The 26,965-nt window shown below is 32.8% G+C and overlaps 1 protein-coding gene across 1 annotated transcript in view; it reads left to right on the top strand.

Annotated features, from left to right (window-relative positions):
• The window catches only part of KHDRBS2 (KH RNA binding domain containing, signal transduction associated 2), an 811,868-nt gene extending 785,580 nt beyond the window's left edge, over positions 1–26,288 (top strand). The window contains exons 8-9 of the mRNA XM_001364943.4: positions 2,599–2,657; positions 25,201–26,288. Coding sequence (XP_001364980.1) covers positions 2,599–2,657; positions 25,201–25,298 — 157 coding nt within the window. The 3' untranslated portion in view covers positions 25,299–26,288. The remainder of the gene's footprint in view (positions 1–2,598; positions 2,658–25,200) is intronic.
• The last annotated feature ends 677 nt before the right edge of the window (positions 26,289–26,965 follow it).

Raw genomic sequence — 26,965 nt, 5'->3', positions numbered from 1 at the left:
CCGGTCAATCATGAGGATCCCATGGCAGGACTGAATCACCAACCAGGAAGTCCTCGACAGAGCCAACTCCACCAGCATCGAAGTCATGGTCCTCAGAACCCAGCTACGATGGTCTGGACACGTCATCCGCATGGACCTACAGCGAATACCAAGACAGGTATTCTATGGTGAACTGTCAGCTGGACTCAGGAAACAAGGCCGACCAAAGAAAAGATTCAAGGATCAGCTAAAGTCCAACTAGAAGTGGGCTGGCATGACACCAAAGCAACTAGAACTCGCTGCCTCTGACAGAAGCAGCTGGCGAACCCACATTCACCATGCCACTGCCACCTTTGAAGATGAGTGACGTCGACGTCTTGCTGCTGAGCGTAAATGCTGACACCCGGCCACAGCCGCTCCTCCTGTAACAACTGGTGTCCCAGGCCCCATGTGCCACAAACTCTGCACCTCAGCCTTTGGACTCCAAAGCCACATGAGGGTACACCGTAGATGAAACTGCACAAAGACAATAGTCATTCTGAGTCACCGAGAGACTACCACTATTTATTCTCTTTCTATGTACAGTATAGATAATCATGTACATATCCATTGCTTTTCTTGATATAATACTAAGCTTCTTGAGATCAGGGATTGTTTCATTCTTTGTATTTGTTACCTCAGGACCTACTATACTGCCTGACTCATATTAGCCATTTCAAAAATGTTTGTTGTTTGTTAATTGAATTACCTGCCCTTTCTCAGAAAATTTTGGCATGTCTGCCTGAAGGAAGAAAGCTAGCCACCCCTTTTAAAAGTCCTTCTCTGTGGTGTAATTCTCTAATGCTGAATTTTAGACGAAATAAAAATTCCTGAACTTTGCATTTAAGGCCTTCCCCAACCTGTAGTCCATCCAACTTTCCCACTCTATTTCATACTAATCCCTTTTAAGGATACTACATTCCAACCAAATTATTATTATAAACATTAGCTGTTCCCAAACTCAAAACTAGCATTTGAAACTCATTATATCTTTACAATCCATCCTTCATGTTTTCCCTTCCCATATCAACCTTCTACAATCTTTAGATTCAAAGCCCAGTTCAAGTGTTACCTCCTTCCTTAAGCCTTCCCCTTTCCTTTTCTTTATTGCCACTTACCCATCTTAGTAATCCATTCTTCCTAATCAATTTTCATGAACCAAACTTTTTTGTGTCCACATTGTCCTCTTTACTATTCCAAAGAGTCTGTAAGTCAGGAACTATTTTGTGTTTATATTTCCAATGCCTATCAGGGATGCCTTTTGTAGTAAATGCTTCATGAATGTTTGTTGGATTGAATTGAAATAACATTTCCTATGTCAGAAATACATTTTTATCCTGAATTTCAGGACTCTCTTCTTTCAGAGATTTTATTTATTATCTCTGATATGTGCATCTCTAAATATTTCTTTAGTTTTACCATTATTTTTCCATCCTCATTCCATCCCATATCATATTTTTTCTCTCTTCTGAAGGCCTGAGGCTCAAAGTATAAAATATTAAAGGGATCAATTGATTGTCTTCAATGGTAGTGGCAATAATGAATGAGATGGATGAGTTTGTTGGCAGACTCTTCTACTTGCCTCTTTTTTTTTTTTTAACAATTTGCCACTTCCATTCCCACTCCAAATTCTACTAAAGCATTTGATATTTACTACTAAGTCATTTTTTTAAAATTAGGGGCAGTTATATATTGAAATATTATCATGTTCAGATGTGAGTAGAGGAAATAAGTTCAATTTATAGACTAAACTAATGCAAAGTAGCATATCTGAGAGTTTTCTTTATACCTGACAGTTTTACTAGACTTAACTAAGAGTAGAAAGCAGGCATCTCTCAGAATACTTATATGGGTCAATACTTGGATAATTTCCTGTTTCCTATATGAGGTAACTCAAAGATGGGCTTATTAGTGCAACACTATACCAACCTGAGAGAAGACCCTTTCTTTTGTACCATTATCCCCCCAAAATCATTCCATTGGTATGATGTTTCTATAAGCAGTAAGGGGAAAAAATTAAAGACATTTATGGTAGAGTTATTGAAATATGGAAACCTCTGACAAAACCCTGATTGAAATCACTTGCATGGTTGGAAAGTGGATAGATATCTAGAAAATCAAGAGGGAAGTATAAATATTATCTCAGTATTTGGAGGTAAGAATAAGATGGATGTCCATTTCTTAAGGAAACAGTATTAACAACCATGCATGATTGAACACATTGTCATCTCTTAGCTCTTTTTTCTTGGGAATGGACCTTTTATTACCATCCTTCTGACATACTTTTAAAGAATTGTGCTTGGGTTTTCAGAGAAGTTTGATTTATAAATTGGAAGATGGAGATAGAGATTTAGGAAAAAGATGAAAGAGGAGTGAAATAGTATGAGAAAAACATGGCATTAATTGTCAATAACCTCTAATTTATTACTTTTTTTTTTCTCAAGGATCATGTTTCATGCCCAGAATGTACTGAGATATTTTTCTGCCCACACATTTTAACTTTATCTCCTATCTGTTCTTTTCTGGGCTGAAACCATCTGATCTTTGTTACATTGATTGTTCTCTCTTAATCTATTGCAGTGTGCCTGAATATTATGACTATGGTCATGGAACAAGCGAAGACACCTATGACAGTTATGGTAAGACCTTTTTTGTCTTTACAAAACCCATGAAATCAGAAAAACAATCAGTCACTGACTATGTGAAAATTACCCCCTAATTTCATTTTTACAGAATCCAAGCCTAAATTGATTTGTGTAATTCAAGGATGATATTTGACTTATGGAGACAGGACCTAAAAATTGGCCAGATCAATGTTGATCAGAATTTCAAAGGCAATTAATCACAGTCATAGATCAAATTTAATTGCAACAGAGAGCATTCTGATTAGAGCCTTGTGTATTTCAATAGGCCAATTGTCAGTCTTATTGATTTGGCAACTGTGGTTTGTCCTTCTGCTGTCATATATATCAAACTAAGTAATACAGTTTAACCATCCAAAAGATTTGGTGAGAGGCAATAATTATAGTTACTGTGATTTTTTTTTCCACAGTCACAGTTTTGAACACTTCTACTAAGCCATTCTGTGTTCTCAAAGATTAAGATGGAAGAAAGGTTTTGTCAGGCATTATTATACTGGAGAAGTTTACATGGCAGATCCTTCTTTGGGCTTTAGGTACATTTACTGACTCAGGACTATCTGTGAATCTTAAAATTTCCCAGACTTGTGAATGTTAAAAATTCTCAGACTCCACCTTAGAACATTTGGTTAAGACCATTCCCCATTTTAAACAATGAAGGTACTTGATCAGGAATGTGAGAACTCTAACATTACTCCACCCATACTTAAGCATACTTTAGGGGAAGATCAAGTTGTAAACTCCTTACTGAACAATGAAAAAGTACTTAACCCATACTTATAGTGAGGCAAAAGCCCTTACAGCTTAACCATCCAAAAGACTTGGTGAGAGGCAATAATTATAGTTACTGTGATTTTTTTTCTTCCGCAGTCACAGTTTTGAACACTTCTACTAAGCCATTCTGTGTTCTCAAAGATTAAGATGGAAGAAAGGTTTTGTCAAGCATTATTATACTGGAGAAGTTTCCTTGGCAGATCCTTCTTTGGGTTTTAGGTACATTTACTGACTCAGGACTATCCTAGCTAAGACTGGAGAAATTCATCATCAGAAAGTTGGTTACAAGATGATTATTTTTTTCAGTTTTATCAAGTAATCTACTAAAGCATGGAAGGTTTGTAATTTATTTCGGATCCCATACAAACAATGCCATGCCAGTGAAATAACAAACATTTGAAGGACTGATAGGGACCAATCCTCTGGTTTTATTTGTTTAGGTAACTCCCAGGTAAAGGATCACCATATGTCAATGCAGGCTGAACCTTCTTTATAATTTATAGTCTTAGAGAATTGACTAGAGCACTGAGAGTTAAAATGACTTCCCAGGACCACATAATCAATAGGTGTTAAAAGCAAGACTTAAATCCAGATATCCCAAATGTTCATACAAGTATACATGCAAACACATACACCGTGAAAATACCTATGAACTCATCTGTTTAGAGAACTTACAATGTAAAAATTCCCTCTCCTATAATTCACATACTAAGAGATTATCTTGGGGCACTAAGCAGTTAAGTGACTTACCAATGGTCACATATTTACTATATGTCAGAAGAAAAATTTGAATCCAGGTCATCCTGACTTGGGGTTGACCTCAGGATCTGTTCTCTCTTCCCTACATTGGAGTATTCCTTATTAAATTCAATGTTTTCAATTTCAAAATAATATTTTAATTATAATACATAACTAAATCTAAATGGGAAGCCTAATTTGGAATAAACTCATAACTGCTAGACAAATATTCCTGGAAATTCACTTTTCATTATTTTTATCTTTAAAAAATATGATTGCTTTACCAAATATTAGTTCACCCATCTCTGGTCTCTTCTAATCAAATTCTTCTATTCAAAACTGTGAGTCTCATTAGAAGCATGACTACAGATTGTGAAAGACTATATACTCAAATATGAAGTGCTTAGCCATGGGCCTTATGTGTATACATTGAACAAAAGAAATATTTTTTTGCAATATGTTGATCACTTCTTATGGTGGCTTTTAAGTGAATAAGTGCCATATATATTATGCATATACTTTATATATGATGTATAATCATATATTAGATTTAGGTAGTTACACATAAATTATATATAATATATTATATATATTGCTCCTATATACCAAAATATGAGCATATAAGTTCTGATATATTTATTTTACTTCTCAAAATCAACCTACTGCTTTATTTGTATGTAGGTAGCACTTTTACACCTGTGTATCACATGTAAAAAAGGAAAAGAGATCTTAAGCTTTTCCTGGGGATTTCAAACTTTGAATAAGCTAGGATAGTTGAAGTACCCTCATTATTTAGAGAAGGCTAGAAAGAAGAGAACAATGACAATATGTCTTTGCCTACCAAGCTGACTGTTTTTTCCAAGATGCCAGACTGCTGAGAAAAACTAATTTCTAGGTATATGTTAAGACAAGTTTGCCCATCTGTGACACATGTATCCATAGTCTCAAGAAATTTGTCAGGGAGGTACAAGAAATTTGTCAAATAATTGTGTTATCCTATTGAAATATTCCAGAAATTCCAAATTGATATCTAATCCATTGAGTTATAAAAAAATTGGTATAGTTTTGGAGAAGAAAAATTAATTTTTCCTTCATTTATTATGTATGTGCATGTGTGTTGTAACATCTAGAATGTATTTCCTTCTGTGCTGAGTGCTGAGCTGTGGAAATATTTACAGAAAAACCAAGAGATACAGGAAGTACGATAATTGGGAACTCCTGGATAAGGAATGATGTGGAAATATACTCCTGCTTTTCCTTTCCATAGAAAGTAGCTGATAATACATGAAAATATAATAAGATCCACTGGATAGTCCTATCTCCAGCATCTAGATCTGTGAACAAGTTTGGTAGAAAGTAATAGCCAACATCCATATTAAACTTTATAGTGTACTTACTGTGCGCTGATTATTCTGAGGAAAGTTCTTTCTCCTTAAGACCAATAACAGATAGTATGTGATAAGTTGCTAACTTGATTATTGTATATAAACATTTTTGTGGAATGCATAGAGCCCTAGACTGTGAATCACAAGACCTGGGTTCAAGTCCCATCAATCTGACCAAAGGACAATGGTGATGATACTTTTATTCTCTACCTCATACAGTTGTTGCGAAGAAAGTCCTTGGCAAATCTGATGTGATCTGCCATTCTTTTAAGCCGACAAATGTTATCTCAAACCAGAAAAGGGAAACCCTAAATGTGGTCATTTATAGACAACTTTTCAAAATGTTTTTTCAAACTTATAATTTCACAATGTTGGTCAGGCATTTGATAATGCTCACCATAAATATGTGAAGGAAATAAGACCTAAAATCACTATAATATGGGAGAGGAAATAGAATTCCTAGAATTATCTGCAGTGCAATTAATGAAAGAAGTGAATTGGATTTCAAAGCTTCAGATGGGATGGTATGTCGTAATGGATACAATTGACGATCTTTTCTCCGTCCGTTATTTGGTTTTTGAAAAATTTGGATGCCAAAGTAGCAACTCAATGAGAACAGTTTTATAGAAATAGATTATTTCTAAGACACTCTTCTTAGCCACCCTAAATTTAATTCTGAGAACAAGAGATGGAGTGAAGAATGAGAGAAATACCTTACCCCTGTAGTTCTTGGTTGTTTTCTAACCCTCAATAAATTATGTAAAACTTGTACTAATTGCCCCCTGTGAGGAATAGTATTCAACAACAACAACAAAAAAATGTCCACCCTTTTTTAAAAGCCTTATCTGCTAATTAGGCCTAGATTGCACACTGGGAAAATTAGCAAAATAAATACTTGTTAACTAATAAGGGAAATGAGGAAAAGGGCTAACTGTGTAGACAGAATAAGTGATGTGAGTTAGAATATAAACTGTGAAGGCAGAACGGAATTTGACTGACCTAACCATTTTTCTCCAACAATTTTCAAAGCAAACCTAAGGAATGCGTAGAAGTAAGCCTTTATTGGTTTAAGAGTGAAAAAGACCTTAGCTCATTACCAGATTCTACCCTTCTACTAGGCTCTGAGTGCCATTTTTCAATTCTGCTAATAATTGAGAAAACTTTGTCACCTGAACATAGCTCACAATTTGGCTTTTTTCCTGTCATCTGGGAGTCCTGCTTTCCTTTAAAAATATGCCTTTCTTTACCTAAACCTCCTGCCTCTTCTAAGCAGTTTCTATTAATGTTTTAACATTGTGAAAATGTGAAAGTTATTTCAGTCCTCACCCTAGATAGATATTTTTTGCAGTTTGCCAAGTTCTTTAATCTTAATGGACTTTCATACATTTGATAAAAATGAAATATATTTTTTTCTAAAATATTAAACATGAGGTTATTCTGTGTAATCATGAAGCCAATGCCATTACACTGCAAGGACTGTCTCTTGGATATTCTTCCTGCCTCTGTTTCCTATAGAACAAGGGGCAAATGGAAGCAATTTTTAAAATATTGAGTACCTATTATGTGCTATAGAATTGGAGACAAAAATAGTATGTGTCTTTGCTCTAAAGGAGTTTGCATTCTATTGGAGGAGGGAGGGGTTACTACATGTTCCCAATTTAGTACATGAAAGTATATTCAACACATGAAATAACTAAGGGAATGAAGAAAGACCTTTTAAAAGAGTTGACATGGTAGACAGAGAGTATTTCAAATTTGAGAGGATATTCCTTTTAATTCAGTTCTATAAACCTTTCTTTTTTAAATATATTTTATTTGATCATTTCCAAGCATTATTCGTTAAAGACATAGATCATTTTCTTTTCCTCCCACCCCCACCCCCCATAGCCGACGCGTAAGTCCACTGGGCATTAGATGTATAAACCTTTCTTTATCACCTACTATGTGCCATTCATTAGGTGAGGTGCTAGGGAAATGAAAGCAAAAATGGAAGAGGCAGTCCCTGTCTTTCAAGAGTTTAAATTATATTGAGGAAATAAAAAGGTGTGTGTGTGTGTACAGTTGTTAAGTTGTTTTTCAGTCCTGATTTTTTGGGACTCCATTTGAGGTTTTTTTGGCTGATACTAGAATGCTTTGCTATTTCCTTCTCCAGAACATTTTAGAGATGAAGAAACTAAGGGAAGCAGGGTGAAGTGATTTGCCTAGTGTCACATGACTAGAAAGTGTCTGAAATAAGATTTGAACTCAGGAAAAGGATTCTCACTGACTCTAGGCACTCTATCTATTGTTTCACCTAGTTCCCTAAAAGAAAACCAAACATATATACATATATGTGTGTGTGTATTTTAATTTTTTTTCAGGGTGATGAATTTTATTAAAAAATTCAAGTTTGATGTTTATCAAAGGTGATAGTATTTCCTATGTTTATAACAAAACTTTTACATATAAATTGGTTTATATTTATTTTTCAGAAAATTTTATATATATATAATTTCTATTGTGTAAATACACATATATAAATACAAAAGAAATAAAAATGTATTTTTTGGTGGAAGGGGTACTTGATAGCTGAAATGATAGGAATATTTAGAAAATCTTCATAATACAAGTGAAATTTAGGCTAGTGTATATTCACTGGATGAATATATTGGTCATACCTGGAATTCTCTCCCTTTTCATCTCTCCTTGCTTCCGTGGCTTCTCTTAAATCCCAGCTAAAATTCAACCTTCTGCAAAAAGTCTTTCCCAGTGCCTTTCAATTAATTATCCACAATTATTTTGTCAATATCATCTATCAACATACTTCTTTACATGGTTTCACCCTCAATAGACTGGGAGCTCCTTAAAAGGTGCAACTTTTTATTTATTGTTGTTTTTATTTGGTCTTTCTTATATCCTTGTACTTGGCACTGTGTCTAACACATGGGTGGTATTTAAGGATGCTCACTGACTAATTGAGTGAATGAAGATAATGTTTTTAAATATAAAAATTACTCTATATTGGAATGACAAAAAATACAATAATCCTTTCACTTGAAATTCTTAGAAATAAATTTAGAAAAGCCCAAGATACAAACTACTGCTCAAAGTCATTAAGACATAAATGGATAGTGAACTTATTGGCTATAAAGATATATCCATAGAATTAAAAATGTCACAGCCAGAAAGAATCATAAGCTAATTATGAAAAAATAATAGTGCCTATTTATATCATATCTTTGTGTTTCCTTACAACAATGTTGTTACACAGATAGTCAAATGTTATCTTGAACAGAGGGGTGAATATTATTTTACCTATACAGCAGAAGAAGAAAATAAGGCTAAGAAATAAATTGTATTTGCCCTATATGTGACAAAATTAGATTCAAACTTATTTTCTCTCATTCCAAGCATAACCTCCTCCCCCTTGCACCACTACCTCCCATCATATCAGGAAAATCATGTTGAGATTTGAGTATTTCTCAAAAGGAAAGATTACATTCAGATTATAACTGATGATTTCTTAAAACAATAAGATTGTCTTAATTTAGGTTAATTTAACTAGGTTATAAGGGCAGCTAGGAGGTGCAGTGGCCACCGGATACTTAATAACCCTGGAATTTATATCATCATTTTATAATACCCTCTTATTCACTGCCAATTATGCAAGATAAAATAAGAAAAAAGTATTAGTTTTAATTATGTAATTTTTTGCCTTCTGTCTAAAAGGAACAATGGGACCTCCAAAGTTAAATGAAGGCTCTGGAAGGGGAAGAATTTGATTTTCACCAGTAAAATTGTTTCCTAGGTTCAAAATGCTCACATATTAAACCACCAAATTAATTTTTATTTACCATGTTCTTTGAAAACCAATTGAAAGGTGTAAAGATTCAGTCATTATGCCAACTAGTCATTTCTCTTCACATAGTTTTAATGAATCTTGATTATCATTTCAGGAGGCATCTTTGGGCTCAAATTACATCCTTTAATTCAATTTAACAAGCTTTTATTATACACCTAATATGTTCCAGGCGAGGTGCTAAGTGCAAAGGATGCAAAGATCAAAACAAAATTGTCCTCTTTCCTCAGGAAGCTGACATTTTACTAGGTCTTATATTCTGCTTCCTGAGTCAAAATGATGGCTATTGTATAAATTAAAGGGGAAAAATCATAGAATCATAGATTCAATGCTCCAAGATACCTTGGATGATATTGAATTTGATTCCCTCCTTTTCTATATGAGGTAAATAAGGCCCAAAATCATGCAAGAAGTTGAGTTCGAGGTAAGATTTGAACAGAAGTGCTCCACCTCCAAAACTATACATCTTTTCACTCTATCAGACTATATTTTGCCTCTCTTTGGCTTTCAAATTTATATTACACAAGATTTCTTTTTCTGAAGTATGTGGCTTAATAAGACATTCTACCATATTTGTCTCTCCCCTTTACATGAATATTCATCTCTGATTAAATGAAAACTGAATTAATATTCAAAGAATATTAATGAAAATATTTGACAAATTTTTTCTGAATATATTTATGGAGTTCTAGAAGAAGTGCTGCACATCTACGTAAAGCACTAAAAATGATTTGGATAATGAGTGAAACAAAAATGTGGCACATAAATTGTTTGTCATTAACACAGCCTATAGAAAGTGCTAGATCTAAATTCATTCTTAGAGGGGAAGCTAAGAATGGATCATGCTATTTTTGTCTCAAGTGCAGTGTTTATGAAAACAGTTATTGAATGTATGAGCTGAAGAATTAATTATGTACCCACTCTTTAGTGGTCTTTTAGATGACAGCTCTATAGAACAAGTGTGATAATATGAGTTCACTGCCTGCAAATAAAGGAAGGAAAACAGAAATCTTGGCCCTTGTTGAAAGACATTTGAGTGTTTCACTTCAAATCAATTCTAGTACATGATGATTACCCACCCAATGTGAAAAAAGAACTTAGCATTGATGATATTTGTGCTAGCAGCAAAGCAAAATGAAGTCAATATGAATAACTATGCCAATTGGTGACTGAAAGTTCATAGATTCACAAATGGAAAAGAGAAATATAATTTAGGGAAACTTTGAATTTTAGGTGGAGATGGCAGAGTTTAATTTAATAAGAACAAATTCATACATGATTTCCAAGATAATGTAAGCTCAGTCATTCATTGTTTCTAAGAAATTAGATGGTCTATGTTGTAGCTTCTAAAAGGAAAACAGGCTTGCAAAAGTGTTTTTTTTTGTTTTTTTTTTTTGTTTTGGGTTTGTTTCTTTTTTAACAATTTTTGGGTTTGTTTGTTTTTTATCTTTCAGAAACAAAGTAGAAGTCACCTAATGGGACTGGGCTTTTAAATTATTTAAATGGCATTTTAAGAAATAAAAACAATGATTTACATTACACTGTCACTTTTTCTGTCTCAACCAGTCATAAAAGGACATTTGGGGGCAAGTAAACTTTTAAGAGAGGTAAAAAATATTTCAAAAATCTTTTAAATTATGACTTCAGAAACAGCAATATATTTTCAATTTCGGGAAGTTAGAAAACAAAGATAGGAACTATGTGTAAAGCTTCTTCCCCAAATGAATTTACAATCCCTCCATACATCAAAAAATAGTCTTCAGGACTGATTGTGGAATTGAATGGATTATTGTCTCAGCACCAATTTTTTGTTGATCCACTTATCTCAACTTGGTTATGCTGGCCCTTAAACCACACACAGGGCTAAAGTATTTTGGCAGGCTCCTTAGAAATTGGTAGAAACTCTGAGACCTTGCTCTAATCATTTATTTACTAGAATGAGACATTAGAGTAGGAATATAGTAGTGAATTCTATCTCTTGGTCTGTCTGCTGTCTGTCTCTGTTAGTCAATCTATAATCCAATTGATCAACAAGCATTTTTTAAAAGCCTGCTAGGCCTTAGGTACTGTGCTATGCAATGAAGACAAAAATAAAGAAGTTCCTGCCTTCAAGGAGCTTACATTCTATCTGAGGTTTAAAAGACTTTATTCCAATATCAGCTACATACTTTTGTGCATTTTTGTAATTTTTGCTCATGTACATACACAAAAGACAGCATGACATAGTGAATAGAGAGCTAGTTTCTGAATTTGAAGATCTGGATTCAAATGTAGCTTCTGGCACTAATGTATTCTAATGAATACTGATAATGAAACTAATGAATACTGAACAAGATTAGACAGATTTGGCCCAAACTATTACCCAATTTAAATTTTCTTTTCATATTGAACAGATATGTGAAAGCCTTTCACTTTGATGCATTCTTGATATGTGTATCCTTGTGAAATTTCATCAATCCTCAGCTAGTCAACTTTTGCTCATCATTTTCTCCATCAAGAGAGAGTTGAATTACACTTGACATCTGTCTACTTCAAAGAGCTTACTGTAAAGATTAGTGATTTAATGTTGAGACAATCTTTTGAGTTAATAGGAGAAAGGTAAAATTCAGGTACTACCCATAATTAAGCATTAAAATTTATGTTAAAATGATATATAATAACTAAAATTTTAACTATTAGAAATTAAGGAAAGTAGTGGTAGTAGGAAGAGAAACTAGAAACTGGAAGATTCATGCCATGGTATTTAGGGAAATAATTTCAAATAGGTTAAGAATATTCAAGAAAAAAAAATCACATAGAAAACAAATGAAGATCAGCCATGAAAAAAACCACTTAGCAGATGCCATCCTTAAAGAACCATGTATGAAATAGTTAAAGAAAAGTACAAAATATTTCCTTTTGGAACTGCATGGTAGTTATAAAGATTATGAAGAATGATAGCCCAGGTAAAATTCACCTGAATATGTGAATAGATTTTGTAAGCATGAATAGATTTTGTAAGCATGAGGAACTTAGTGTACCAATGTAGGTTACAACTTGATGTGATGTAATTTACTATCAGGTTTATTGGGAGTGAATGATCAACATAGGTTTTGACCTAATAATAATAGCTAACTTTTATATAGTTTATCAGACACTTTGTGAAGTTATCTACAATTATTGTCTCACTTTATCCCTATAACAATCATTGGAGGTATATACTACTTTAATCCCCAATTTAATGTTGAAAAAATGGGGCAAACAGAGGGTTAAATAACTTGTCCAGGGTCACATACATGGGATTGAAACTCCACTCTTCCTTTTCCAGATCCCAAACTTTATCCACTGTGCCATCCAATTGCCTAGAAATATATCTTTCTCTCTTCACATGCAGTCTTCTATTCCATTGTTCCACCCTGCCTTTCTGTGTATTTTCTAATTTTCTTATAAGTTATAATAGGTCATAGAAGATATAGAGATTGCAGTCAGGTAGACAGGTTCCAAATTGCCCTCTGACATATACTGTCTACTTGACTCTGGAATTCACACAGTGGCTCAGGGAACCATCTAATATGTTAGCTATTCCCAAAATTAAATGAATATCTATTATCTCTATAGATCTGGTTATACAGCCGTAGATGAATATTTATTAAGAACTCAAAACCCCAAAAAGAGTCACAAAGGAGTTGGACACAATTCAAAAATTACCAGATAATCTAGGGAAAGGAACTAGACATAATTTTATTGGTAGAGTTAACTCTTGGGTAAGTACATTCCCTTTATTAATGTTGGCTGGCACTTTTTTTGAAATTTATAGCCTTAGAGATTTGCCTAGAACCCTGAGACTTTAAGTGATTTGCCTAGGGTCACACAGTCAGTAAGTATGTGGTATGTGTCTTCCTAGTTTCAAAGACAACATTCCAACCAATATGCCAAGCTACCTAAGTACACACACACACACACACACACACACACACACACACATATATATACTTATTCCACCTTGAGAAAGTGAGAAGTTTTATCAATTAGAGTTGAGAAAATAGATGTTATTACCAACATATAATATTCCTAAAGAAATGTACTAATAAAAAAAATCATCCAAATCTATGTAACTTAAAGCCACCCTCTATATATTTTTGGATATATGAGTTAACTTTTGTGGGCTTTTACATATATAAAACTATATAATTATATATGCACACATATAGATAAAAATCAAACCTCTATTTCTCAGAACTATTATAATCTGAAAGGATTTTTGGCTATTTGAGGAAGGAAGCAATCCCTAAAATATCAATGTTATACCAACCTTCGTGTTTATATTTCTATTATTTCTAGTAGTATTATTTAAATGCATTCATTCATATAAATGTATTTATGTATGTATATATATGTATATATGTGTGTATGTATATACTAATCTTCTGCCTTGGAACTAATATCTAATATGAATCCTAAGAGAGAATATAAGGGTTAAAAAAATATATATGTATATGTATGTGTGCATGTGTGTATGTATATACACTACCTATGCATATGCATATACACAAAACAAGGACATATTGTTTGTTTTTGTAGAGAGTTTTGGGGAATTACAGGACATAAGAATCATAGACTCTGAAAATGAAATGAAATATTGAAAGCCTCTCCCATTAATTGTGGCCTCCAATTATCCTGTGCCTAGATTTTGATACCAGTTTAATTTTTATGCTGATAACACAATATTTAAACAGAAGAGTTTTGTTAGCAGAGATAGCAAGTGAAAAAGAACAAGATTTTTGTGATCCTTGGTAAAACTGTAATTATCCTTCATGTCATTCCAAGCCTTGGTAAGCTCATTTCTAGAAGGAAACATTACTCGAACTTGAGAAGCCTGTAAACCTCCACCATCATCATTATAATCAGCATTATTATCATTAGTAGTGGGAATTATTATTTAACTTTGTAGGCTGCAAATTTAGGTGCCACACAAAACTTCATCTAAAAATATAACTCAAAGCAATTATGAAATGAACATATTTTGCAGCATATTGAAATTTTGACAAAATTATTTGATAATAATTTCTCTGGGTAAATAAGCTTTGTATAGAGTAAAATTTAAATTTGGGCAAAATTAAGTGCATAAATAGGGCAGATTTCGATAGACTTAACTGGGAGTTCAGAGCTTAGCCTTAGGAGACAAGATGAAAAAAGTCTCTTTACAAGTTAAGATCCAGGCTCTATTTAGTCTTGACTCTAACTCTTAACTATAATTCCAAAGTCTTTTGCTATTGTGGTGGTTTTGGACAATATATTTATTCAAATTTTATCTTGATAGTGAGGTGGTATATTGGGATATAGCAATGAATTTTGAGTCAGAAAGATATGAGTTCAAATCTTGATTCATATATTTAATACCTGAGAAATTATTTAGGCTTTCTCAGACTCTGTCTCCTTAGCTAAAAAATAGGATACTAGAAATACCTCACAAAAAAGTTTTGAAAATCAGTGCTTCAAAAAATATAAAGCAACATATAAATGTCAGCTATTCTTATGTAAAGTACATTGGGAATCATAACATGGCAATATAATTGGAAGTATCATTGTTATCATTTTAAAATTTAAAATTTAATTTGAACATTTAGGCAATTCTATAGGTTGGACTAGTTCATCATTAATTTATCCAAATATTTCTTGAACTTCTTTATATTGTTAATTTTCTCCTTCCTTAGGAAAATTCATATGATTATTGCCTTCTAAAACCTTTGACCAACAGCTAACTTTTCTGTACTTCATGAAAAAGTGCTAGAAATTTGAAAATGATGCTTCCATGTTATTTTTGCTTAAAAAATGAAAGTTTCTCACTTGGTTTTCATCGCCCAACTCTACTTCATTATATTCTTCTCTCTCTAAACTTCCCTAACTAAAGGAAATGGTGATCATAGTTACTCAAAAGACTTGCTAAAACAAGAGTCCTATCATACTCCTTGCCATCCTAACTTTAAAGAAAGTACATATATATGTGGTCCATTATTAAAAACCCAAATGTTTGTTTACAGAGGCTAAAAAAAATGAGCCAGAAATGTTTAGACAAGATAGCTTATTAGATTCAAGATTCTAGGAGGAGTAGGAGCAATAAATGAGAACTATAAATAGCTCCAGCTGATATCAGAGGAATAGAGAAAATCTCTTACTATGCAACTAAAATTTCTGACAAGAGGCAGGGATTCACTTCTTCCTGGATAATCATAAGCTTTAGAGCAAGAAGGTGACCCAAGAGTAACTCATAAGGTCCCCTCATTTTAGAGATAAAGACAAGAGAGGCAAGATGATTTGTCCCATTATATACAGGTAAAATATGTCAGAGCCATGGTTCATATAAAGTCTTTTGATTCCAAGACTACTTCAACAAGTTACCTCCTTTGGTGTTCTCAGAGTTGTCTGACTGACACTGCTATAGCCACAAAGATCATCTTAATGTAAAATTATGGACAAACCAAGATATATTGACTTAGTTAAACTATCAAAATGAGTCATTCTGGGGCTTGAAAATAATAAATATGTTTCCTAAAATTTGCATATTACCAAAAAATTGACTTTTAAGAATGAGTTCTTAATAACTCTCAAACAGAACAATTTTTTAATAGGATTCTTGGTCCTGGTATTCTGTGATTTTTAAAAAAAACAACCTTATGTATCTTTTCTGTATCCTTCATGGTTTTTATAGACTTTTGTCTTCTTACTTGGGATGATGATGTCTATATCTTCTCTCATTATTCTTAGAACTTTCTAATGCAAGTTCTACCATTATCTAAAATTTATCTTTATTCTCTTTTACCATGTCCTTATGTTATTTCTCAGTTTCATCATTAACAAATGAAAATTACAAAGCCATATAAAGTTACTTGAAAATTAACTGATAAAATTGCATTTTAAAATACCTAGATAGATTGGTCAGAAAGAATTTGTTGAGCATTTATAACTTCTGTAAGATCTTGGGGAAGATATAGAAAAAAGTATAAAATAGTTTAATTGGGGCCACAAGACTATCACACATGAAAGAATAATAGTAAAGAAAGCACATATGATTCAATATTAAGTTGTATGATGTGGTTCTAAATGATATAGAAATCAAAACTAAGAAATTATTGAATACTGGAATACTAGAGGGAGTCTTATGGAAAAAGGCAAGATTTGTTGGCCCTTGAAGGATGTATAATACTGGAATAAGTAAAGATGAAATAAAATAACATTCTGGGTGAGGGGCAAATCCAAAATGAAAGAAAGCATAGTTTTTCAAAGTGAATTCTGAACTGAAGGACTTCAGTAATGGGTACAATATGAATGTATTTACATACCATCCTAGATTATCAGACTACAACATTCTCTGGTCACATAACACATAATGTTTTAAGGCCTAGAGATCTCTATATTATCTCATATCTATACCTTGTGAGGCAGTTGGTATTATTTTTCCCATTTTAATGAAACAACTGAGAATCTGAGAGTCAAGAAATATTTATCTTCCAGGATAAATTGAATTAAAATATGAATATATGATCAAACTACAAACTTCTAGAATTAAAGTAAAATCACAAGAACATAACTTATTGTTAATTAATTTAAAATTGGCAATCTTTTTGAGGACCCAAAATACTACTTTCATCTATTTGAAGAAATGGAGACCAGAGCTTCTCAGGTCTTTAATTTTTTTTTAAAGTCTTATTACTGAAAATACCTAAAGTGGGTTTTATGAACTAGGGCATCCCTTTCCCTCTCTTTAAGATGCATTTTTTAAATCATAATTTAATATATATTTCTTCCCTTGCTGTACAGTTTTAGGCTGTGCATCTGGAAACACACCACTTTGAAATGACAAAAGCACTACATAATTCATTGATATCTGAAAAGGTCTTTGATCTCATCAGTGTGAGTACTTTCTCTAGAGATATTGCTCACAAGCCATCTATGCCCTATCACTCTAGACAGGTCTGGTTCATGCCCTTCTACTATTGTTATATCCAAAATCCCTCTAGATAATTTTACTATTGAATGTATACCAATGGATCACAGTACATGTGGGCTGTCCATTGATTACTCTTCCCTTTCGATTCTCCATTTCTTTTTGTGCTGGACTTTTTCCTTCATCAATATAGGAAGTCCCTTGTGAAGAAGCTATCTCTATTTGTTACAACATTCCTAGGCTTAGAGAGTTCTTAGAAGATTGAGAGGCAACTTGCATAGGGTCATACAACCAGTTATGAATCAGAGGTAGAATTTGTACACAATTTCCCTTCATTCTAAAGCTAACACTTTATTCACTATGAGGAGTTGTCCCTCTACTACATGGTTATCAATACATAATAAATTTGAAAAATGATTTATGGGACATTAAATAATTATCTTTATGTCATTTAATTCATCAAATATGTTTTAAAAATTTTACTGCAGAACAAAAATTGTTTCTTCTCCTTGTGCCAATGAATACTAAGATTGACTAATTAACATGAAATTAAATCAGTTCAAATGCACTGTGGCAAAATAAAAATAGTTAATTACTTCAATTAGCTAATTAATTGAGTGCTATGGGAATGGTTATTTATTACACAAAACTAGGATTCTAGCCCAAGGGGTAAAAGAGATTGAATACTATTTTCTGAAGAAGGACAATTGAAGCACATGCTTTCCCTTTAGATGAATGAGTACAGAAAATAAAGCAATAGATAAAACATTCTTTGCTGTTAAATAGCCACAAAACAATCCCTAACTATAATTTTGAATAGCTACATTTGCATAAAGTGCTACTCTTAATAGATACAGGAATCCTATCCTAGAGAAAATAAACTTAATGGTTGATTCTATGTGAATTTTAAGTAACAGTGCTAAAATAGCATTATTTGACAAACCTAGATGCTAGTGAGTTGAGATAATAACAATCTGAGTTTTTCTTGATTGTTGTGATTTCTGCATATTGATAGTTCACAAATAGTAAAATAATACAGTTTACAAGTAGTAAAATGAACAAATTATCCATGGCACAAGCAGAAGTACTGTATTTAAAATAGATAATGGAAAAAAAAATAGGAGATTCAAGTTCAAATCTCAGATTTACTTATTACCTGTGTGACCATTAGCAAATCTCTTTAACTTTCTGGATATCAGTTTACTTATCTATATAATGAGGGGTTGGTACTAGATGAATTCAAAGATCACTTGCAGCTCTAAATCAATAATTGTACAATCTTCTCCTAGCTGATGTAGTCAAAGATAAACTACTGACCCTGAAGTCAGGAGTACTGGAATTAAAATTTGACCTCAGAAACTAACTAGCTTTGCAAATATGAGCAAATCTTCCTTCTTTCATTTTCTCTTGTGTAGGAAATAAGGCTTATAATAGCAAACACATTCCATAGCTGATGTAAGGATCAGTGAGATAATATTTGTAAAGCATTTAACACTTAGGACAGTACATATTAGGCACTTAAGTATTTGTTTCCTTGTTCTTCTTGAAGAGATTCTAATGATTCCAGAAATGTAAATGACTTGTTCAATATTTCTAATAAAGTATAAACAGGACATGCTTGCCTAGAATTTGCTACCCGCTCTGAAGGATGCTCTGAAATATATTCTCCCTAAACATAATGATTTAGAAATTACTCCAGTAAGGATATGATTCAAAGAATCCTCTATCTTGTATTTAAATTGGCCTCTAGCCCTTGTCCCTACAGAGTTTTCTCAACAATATCTATAGCTAAAGTGTCTCAGCGACAAGCTAAGAACAGCATTTTGCAGTCTCAAAAATGCATTAAGATTTTTCATACAGATTTCTCAATACTCCCAGAGTGCCTGGTCACACAGAATGAATGAGAACAAGTTGAGAAATGCCTACAACTTAATAGGCCTGATTCTGCTGAGAGAGAAGAATTTAGAGATGCAAAAGCCTTTGAGGCCACCAGAGTAAAATAATGCACTAAAAAAGTTACCTGGGTAATTTACTTCTCTTCCTCAAAAGGAGAATGTTTCTTAATGCTTAGAATAGTGCTATATAGAGAAACTTTACAAAAGTCTATAAAACTTGACTAACTCAGACTAACTGGGAGAAAGGTCAGTCTGAAAGTACAAATTATAGAAATTGAGGGGTGGAAGAATTCTCCATGATCAATGCAAACACCTTCAGTTTTCTAAGATGGAAACTGAGCTTCAAGGAGAGAAAAATTACTTGCCCAAGGTCATCCACATAGGAAATTGCCAATCCAGAGAAAGAGCTTTGGTTTTCTAGACTAGCATCCTTTTGACCATGCTAATTTGCTTTCCTTTTGAAAATGAATTTGAAAATAATCCAATAAATTCTGTAAATATGACAATGTTTCCAAATAATAGCATTCATAATTAGCAATCCTGTTTTTATAATTATGTAGCTAAGTATGTTAGGTATTCAGCAGTTACATACTGTTTTTACCTTCAAAGAACTTATAATATAATAAAGATTATAATCTTCAAGGAGTTCAGGAAAAAACATAAATGCACATTAAAGAATAATGTGTGACAAAGCCTATACCCATAATTTGTTTTCCTTTATTAGGTTAATATTGCTTCCTCAAGTTTATGCTGTTCAAGTGGTTAATTTATTCATAGTAGAGGTACAAATAAAATATGGAGAGTTTCAGAGGAGGAAGAAAACACTTTTAGCTCAAACAGTTTAAAGTATATGTTCAGCCCCAATTCCAGTGAATTATCATATAATTTGAATTAATGGAATAAAAATTAATGACTATTTATTGCATATACAGATTAGTTATGAAGTTCTAGCTTTTATTATTTAAAATATTCATTTTGAGTTACTAAATGATTATAAAAAATGTTGAATTCCAATTTATTTTAATGTAACCATGAAAAAGAAGCATCAGACCATGATGTAATGACTAAAATAAATTTTTATTTCAATTCAGTAAAAAATTGTTAAATACCTACTCTTTATGAGTTATTCTGTGAGGTACATGATATACAAAGATACAGCCTTTACCCTTAAAGAGAGGATAATCTAATTGATTGCAAATTTCAGACATTCTATCTTTACTTTTACTACTTCCAAAGCTTTCCTTTTGTTCATTTTGGACTTCTAATCACTTTCCAAATCATAAAAATGCTTCCTTACCAATTCCTTGCATCTTTGCATAGCCCCAGAGATCTAGTGCAAGAAGTTCAAAGGTCTGGTTCTGAGAGTTTTTCTTCTAGATCTAGATCTCCAAAATAGAGATCCAAAGATCTCTATTTCCACTGACACTACCCAACAACAATTCCATATTGCCATCTACCTGAACTAATGCTTGAAATAGTCCCAGGCTGGTTGAACTCGATCAAATAAAATTTTTATCCCCCTATAGTTTGCTAAGATTTTTTTATAGTGGCTTTGAGAATATTTACAGTATAATCTAACGGCAAGAAACCAGAAAAGATTAGGAAGGATTATATTATTAAATACAAAAGGGAGTAATATAAGCATTAAAGACAGACCAAGAGTAAAATAGATTATCTACATATATAGATAGATGGATGGATGGATAGACAAGGGAAAACAGATATTCTAAATGAATTAAAGATAGTCATAGACTTTGATAGAAATAATGTATTTATAGAACTATATTCTTGGCTAGTTGATGGAAATAATTCCTTACTGGCCCCTCCATTGCCATTTGAAAATTTGTATTTACCTTCTTCATGTGGATACAAACATATACATGTGCAGACATCCCCAAAACCCAGAATATGAAGTAGAACTTCTAATATAGATGCATCCATTTTTGGATTATAAAATACAGTATAATAGAGATTAGAATTCTAATTTGAAAGTTCAGAAGTTACTATTAATAGCATTTGGCATCACTTTTTTTTTTGCATTTCTGTTACAATAATAGCCATAGCTAGGTGTTGCAATAGATAGAATGCTGGACCTGGAGTCAGGAAGATCTGAGTCCAAATTCAACCTTAAAAAATTTACTAGACATATGACCCTATGCAAGTCACTTAACCAGTCTGCAATGATTTTGTCATCTGCAAAATGGAGATAATAACTTCTATCTCCTATCATTTGGAGCATAAAATGAGATATTTCTAAACCACTTTACAAATGTTAAAGCACTGTATTAGCACCAACTGTTGCTGCTATTTTTAAAAAATAACATCAATTCTAAAAGAAGTTGAATATGTATAGTTCTGAAAAAATTAATTCAATAAGCTAGTTGACAATATCTGATATTCAAATGAGGGCTGGTATCTTTAAAAAAAAAACTGAAACATAAGGGTATATATTTAAAGGTACAAAATACCCAAAGTAGGGGAATGGAGAAGAAGCATACAATAGTTACTTAATAAATATTTGTTGAATTATGAATAAATACCATTGACTTTTTAGCTTGTTCTAGATTTTTGAAATGTCAAATAGCCTGAAGGTAATAGCTCTTAGGTTTTCTTCACATATGGTATAGTCTATATCTGAAAGCAGGGGTTCTTAACCTTGGAGTTTATGTGGAAATTTCAGTAGATTCATAAACTTGAAGAGGGAAAGTAGACCATTATTCTCACCAATAACTAACTGAAATGTAACATTTCCTTCATTAACTTTAAAACATTTTTGTGAGAAGGGATCCAGAGACTTTAGATAACTGCCAAAGGCATCCATGAAGTAAATAGATTAAGAATCAGTGGCACAAAACCATTTTCTTCTTTTCAGAAGCCAAAAAATATTTCACATCTTTGATTTCTCCACTCACCTCTTTAACTCCCATTTCCTATTTATTACAAGATATAATATATGGTACAGTGAAATAAAAACTGGACTTTTAAATCAGCAGAGCTGGGCTTCAACCGAAGGACTATCACTCATTGGTCAAAGGACTTTGACTTTGGGCAATTCACTTCAAACCTCTCTTTCCCCATCAGTTTTCTCCTTGATAGAATGAGTATGCCTGCTGAAAGTCTAGCTAGTGAGACCTCCAAGTTGCTTAATTCCTATTCCATTTTCCAAAATACCACAAGTTGCTTGACTGTAACTACAACTTGCTGAAATTTATTGGTGACTAAAAGTGAACAGCCAGCCTCTGCATGACCTAGAAGTAGTTTTAGAGTCTCTGAGAACATTTAAAGCATGATAATTCCTGAAATCCCATTTTATGTACCCCAGATTGGGTTTCCTATTGAAAAACCATAGACTGTCAACTTATAAGATCATATAGGTTCTCCTCTTATACCTCAGAAACATTTTTTCCATAAAGGCTCAGAATTGACCTATCTCCATCAAATGTTCCTCTCATCATAAACAAATTTAAGAGTAGATATAGAATAGATTCACTAGAAACACCCAGGTTTTTCTTTTTCTTTTTAAAGATATTTTTTCTTTTTTCCAGTTACACATAACAGGATTTTAACATGCATTTCTAAAATTCTGAGTTCCAAAATTTCTTCCTTCCTCTCTTCCCCACTTCCTGAGAAAGCAAGCAGTTTGATCCAGATTTTTCCTAGTAATAGTCACTAAACTCTGGAGCTTTCCCCACACCCAACATTGCCTGAAATGTGAGAGTTATCAGTTCAATGTCTTCAGTGTTGTCCTTTAGATGCATTCTATGAGACCACATCACCATGTAAGCATTTTAATACTTTATTAACTAACTAACCCCTGACTGAGGATTTTAAGTTGAACTTCCTACTGGCTGTGTTTCACTCTGTACTAGTATTACATTATAATTACTGACTTTATTAAAAATCATATGAGACTCTAATTAAATTATTTTTATTCAATCTATCCTGTTTCTTGATTGCCAGCTACCTGTTCCTGCCCCATAGGTACAAAAAGTATGCTACTAGAGAATATTCATTGTCCCCAAATTATCTTATGCTTTCTGGGTAAGAGTAAAATCATTCTTGTCTTGTGAAAACAACAGCATAGAGAATGATTGTCATATTGTCCTATAAAAGCCATGTGGACTTTGATTTCAAAGATAAGATTTTGAGCTGAATGGACAATTATTCCAATTCAGTGTAGCATTTCTTATCTTCCTTTTATTTCCTCATTCTCCTTTCTTTTCATAACACTTCAAATAACAAGCAGAACTGAAAAAGGCATCCTGACTTTTGAGTTACAATACAAATCAATTTATGTACTATTATCAGAGAAAACATTCTGAATATCTGCCACTTTCTACATAAAATCATTTAAAATCTTAATCATTTAATGGAAATGTTTCTCAAAATGCATTGCGAATCTTCCTGTCTGATTAAAAGTAGAGTAGAGGGATACTTCAAAACTCCAAAGATATAAAGTTTCATCCATATTAGTAGTCCCTCCTCTAGTGTAATTTGCAAACCCTCTCAATCTGAATAGTTAATTTCAGGAATTATTGTTTCCAAAATAGTTTCCCCAATTGGTCAAATTTTGGTTCTTAGATAACTCACATAGTTCATTACAAAACCTTTACTCAAAAATTTTTCAGCTTAGCAGGACACATCAAAACTTGAGTTCATCAGGCATATCTTTAGGAGATCAGTTAGTTACCTACCTCTCCACCCATCTGTAATCCCTTCTAGAGTAAAACTGTGGATTAGTACCCAGGAATGAAGAAGACAGATTCAAAATATTGCCTTTAAAAAAAGACAGAAAAATACACAAACAACAAGAACATTCTTTCTAAGGGTGACCAAACCTTTTTGTATACATGGAAAAGTCTGGGCTTTGCAGCAAGTTTTTGTATTTTTTTTTGTTTGTTTTGTTTTGTTTTGTTTTTCTTCACTACCCTGATTCTTTGTTCTTTATCATCAAAGGATAAAAAGTCGAGAACTGGATGGGACCTTAGTGACAGTCTGATCACAGTCATAGATTTATAGTTGAAAAGGATTTTGTAAGCAATCAAGTCAGTACTTCCCCCCTGCTTTACAACTGAGTTGAGATTCAAGAAGTGCAGGAGACAAGAAATAGCAGTTAAGATTTGAATTTCAATTCTCTATATTCAGAATCACTACCTCAATCTGAACTATATTCTGAAATTTTGAGTTTGTCAGGAATATGATTTCCAGATAAGTGGAAAGTTGCTTTATGAATATTAATCCATTTTTAATCTTCCATGATTTATATTTAGTAACTTTTTAAAAAATTGGATTTCTGGTATCAATGGTATAGTAAGCTTCTGTTGAGAAATTCTCTTCATTAAGTAAATCAACGACCTATGCCATAGTTTCTGACTTGCTCAGTGCATGGAAAGGTTAACTTCCCAGAATCCTTAAGACAGTATTTGTCAGAGGTAGGCCTGGAATTTGGGATTTCTTTATTGAAAAGTCAGTTATCTATTCATTACAACATGTGATGCCTCTCTGAAGTGGCACACTGGAGAGACAAGGACAGAAAGATAGAGTCTTCTATCACTCAACATTTTGATTACTTAGAATTACTCAAGCTTCAGATTCTGTTACTCTTTCAATTCTAGAATCCTTCAGTTCTTAATCCATGTAAAAATCTTAATTAGAATGCCAAAATGGAGTAGTCTGTTCTAGTGATTCCCTTGGCATCCACCACCCCATTCCCCACATACACAGATACATGTATTTAGAAGATAGCAGATTTTTATGCTGTTAATAAAAGCACAGCCTTCAAACAACTAACCTTTTTTCCCTTCAAAATAATTTCCTTCTAAGTGGCTCATTCTTACTGTTTGTCCATTGCTCCAGATCAGTAGGTTTTCACTTCCAGAGTGTTCATTTAATATTCTTTTTTCCCTTTTGGCCAGGTACTATGTCTACTGTTCCATTATTAAAAATGAAAAATATGACATGCATTTTACTGTCTTTCTTTTATTTGTAGCACAAGAAGAATGGGCCCCAACCCGTTCCAGCCTAAAGGCACCACCACCAAGGGCAGCCAGAGGGGGATACAGGGAACACCCCTATGGTAGATATTGAAGGTCTTCCTCATCTGTGACTCACCTCAAAGACAATTAATAGCCTGTGGTCTCCACATAAACAGCAACAAGACAAGTAATAGTCCATTTCTTTTCTATCCTAGGGATTACTGCTCATGATTATCCCCTGTACTTCTTGTGTATTTCTTCCTATACTGTTGGCGTGACCTTGACATTAGTATTATTTTATAACACGGACTTAAAAGACTTTGGCAAGCATCGTCTATAAACCATTCAGTAGGATGATATACTCTTGGTTGTTTTTCATTGTTGTGTGTATTTTATTTCATTTTCTTTTTAATTAAAAGAAAAAAGCATGAAGCTGTTAACAGATCTTGAGTTTCTACCAACTAGCTGAGGTTGAGCATTGTTTAGGGTTGCTAAAAGATTGTAATATGATTTTTGAACTAGATGATAATCAAGATGTAGATAAGCTGTTTTAACCTGTCTTTTAATATATGTTAGTTAGATGAAGATGTTCGATATTCAGTTTGTAAATTTAATTTTAAATGCTGTTTTAATGGGGTTGAAAACAAGCAGCTACTGTATGTATGTAGCTAACTGAATTTGTTCAGTGTTTTAACCTGTATTTGTTAAAAAAGAAAAAACCACATAAAGTTCCATGTGTAAGCTTCTCTAAATAGGAAACCACAATTTTGTCAAATATGTTTGCCATAATTTGTCAATAAAGCTGAAACCTTTTGTAACAAACTAAATTTGGAATTACTTGTTTTCTAGCTTTAAATGCCTGCTTTATTTCTTCTTCAAGAGATGCCTAAAATGTTTTCTATTTAAAATTACAAAAATGAACCCAAGTCTGTTTTAAGAATTTTGTGTAAGCCTTTAAAAATTGTATTAATAACTTCTGGTTGTTAAATAATTTAAAAGTTAACAAACTAAACTGTTACATGAATCATGGTTAGTAAACACTAATGTATAATATGTTAATGGAAAAACTGGATTTAGAATAATAAATGGATTTTAAACTATCCTCTAAGCTTTATCTTGCTAAACACAAACTCTGATTGACTTGTTTGTATTAGCATGTCTCACCTGAGAATGTAATGGAGTAAAAAGAGGTAAGATTACCACTTACCACTGTCTAAATGCCTAGTTCTTCAACCTTTGAGTTTCCCCACACATTAAATATCCCATTCAACATGTAAGCATTGCATAGATTCACGTTCTTGTTTTCACTCCGAGGAGTGTGTTGATGGCATTTGCGTAGTTTCTAATAACTTGTTTTGACAAACAAATCATCAGTGTCACTGGCCAGTTGTTGCTATTCAACCTCAAAAACTTTATTTGTAATTTTCAGTGCTAAATATCACCGCCCTTGAAGGCAGTTTAGAGGGCTGATATTTCTTTTGAGACTATCAGACTTGATGGCTGATGATTATTAAGGAAATATGTCGCAGGACTCAAAGGATGACTAAACGTTAAACAGGTAACACTAATAGTAACGCTGTAATTTTGAGTATGCAACAGTAATGTTAAATATTCTCAGTTATTAAGTTACTGATAGTTAAAAAAGTAAACCTACAAAAATATAACAAATAGGTTTATAGGCTATTAAAACAACTAATTAACATTAACTAGAGGCACCAAAATTATTTTACAATATATAACCCTCAACGTAATAAACAGAACTAAAATTAGCAATAATAG

This window comes from Monodelphis domestica, chromosome 2 (assembly GCF_027887165.1).
Source record: "Monodelphis domestica isolate mMonDom1 chromosome 2, mMonDom1.pri, whole genome shotgun sequence".
Classification (NCBI taxonomy): Eukaryota; Metazoa; Chordata; class Mammalia; order Didelphimorphia; family Didelphidae; genus Monodelphis; species Monodelphis domestica.
This window is presented reverse-complemented; position numbering and strand designations above follow the sequence as displayed.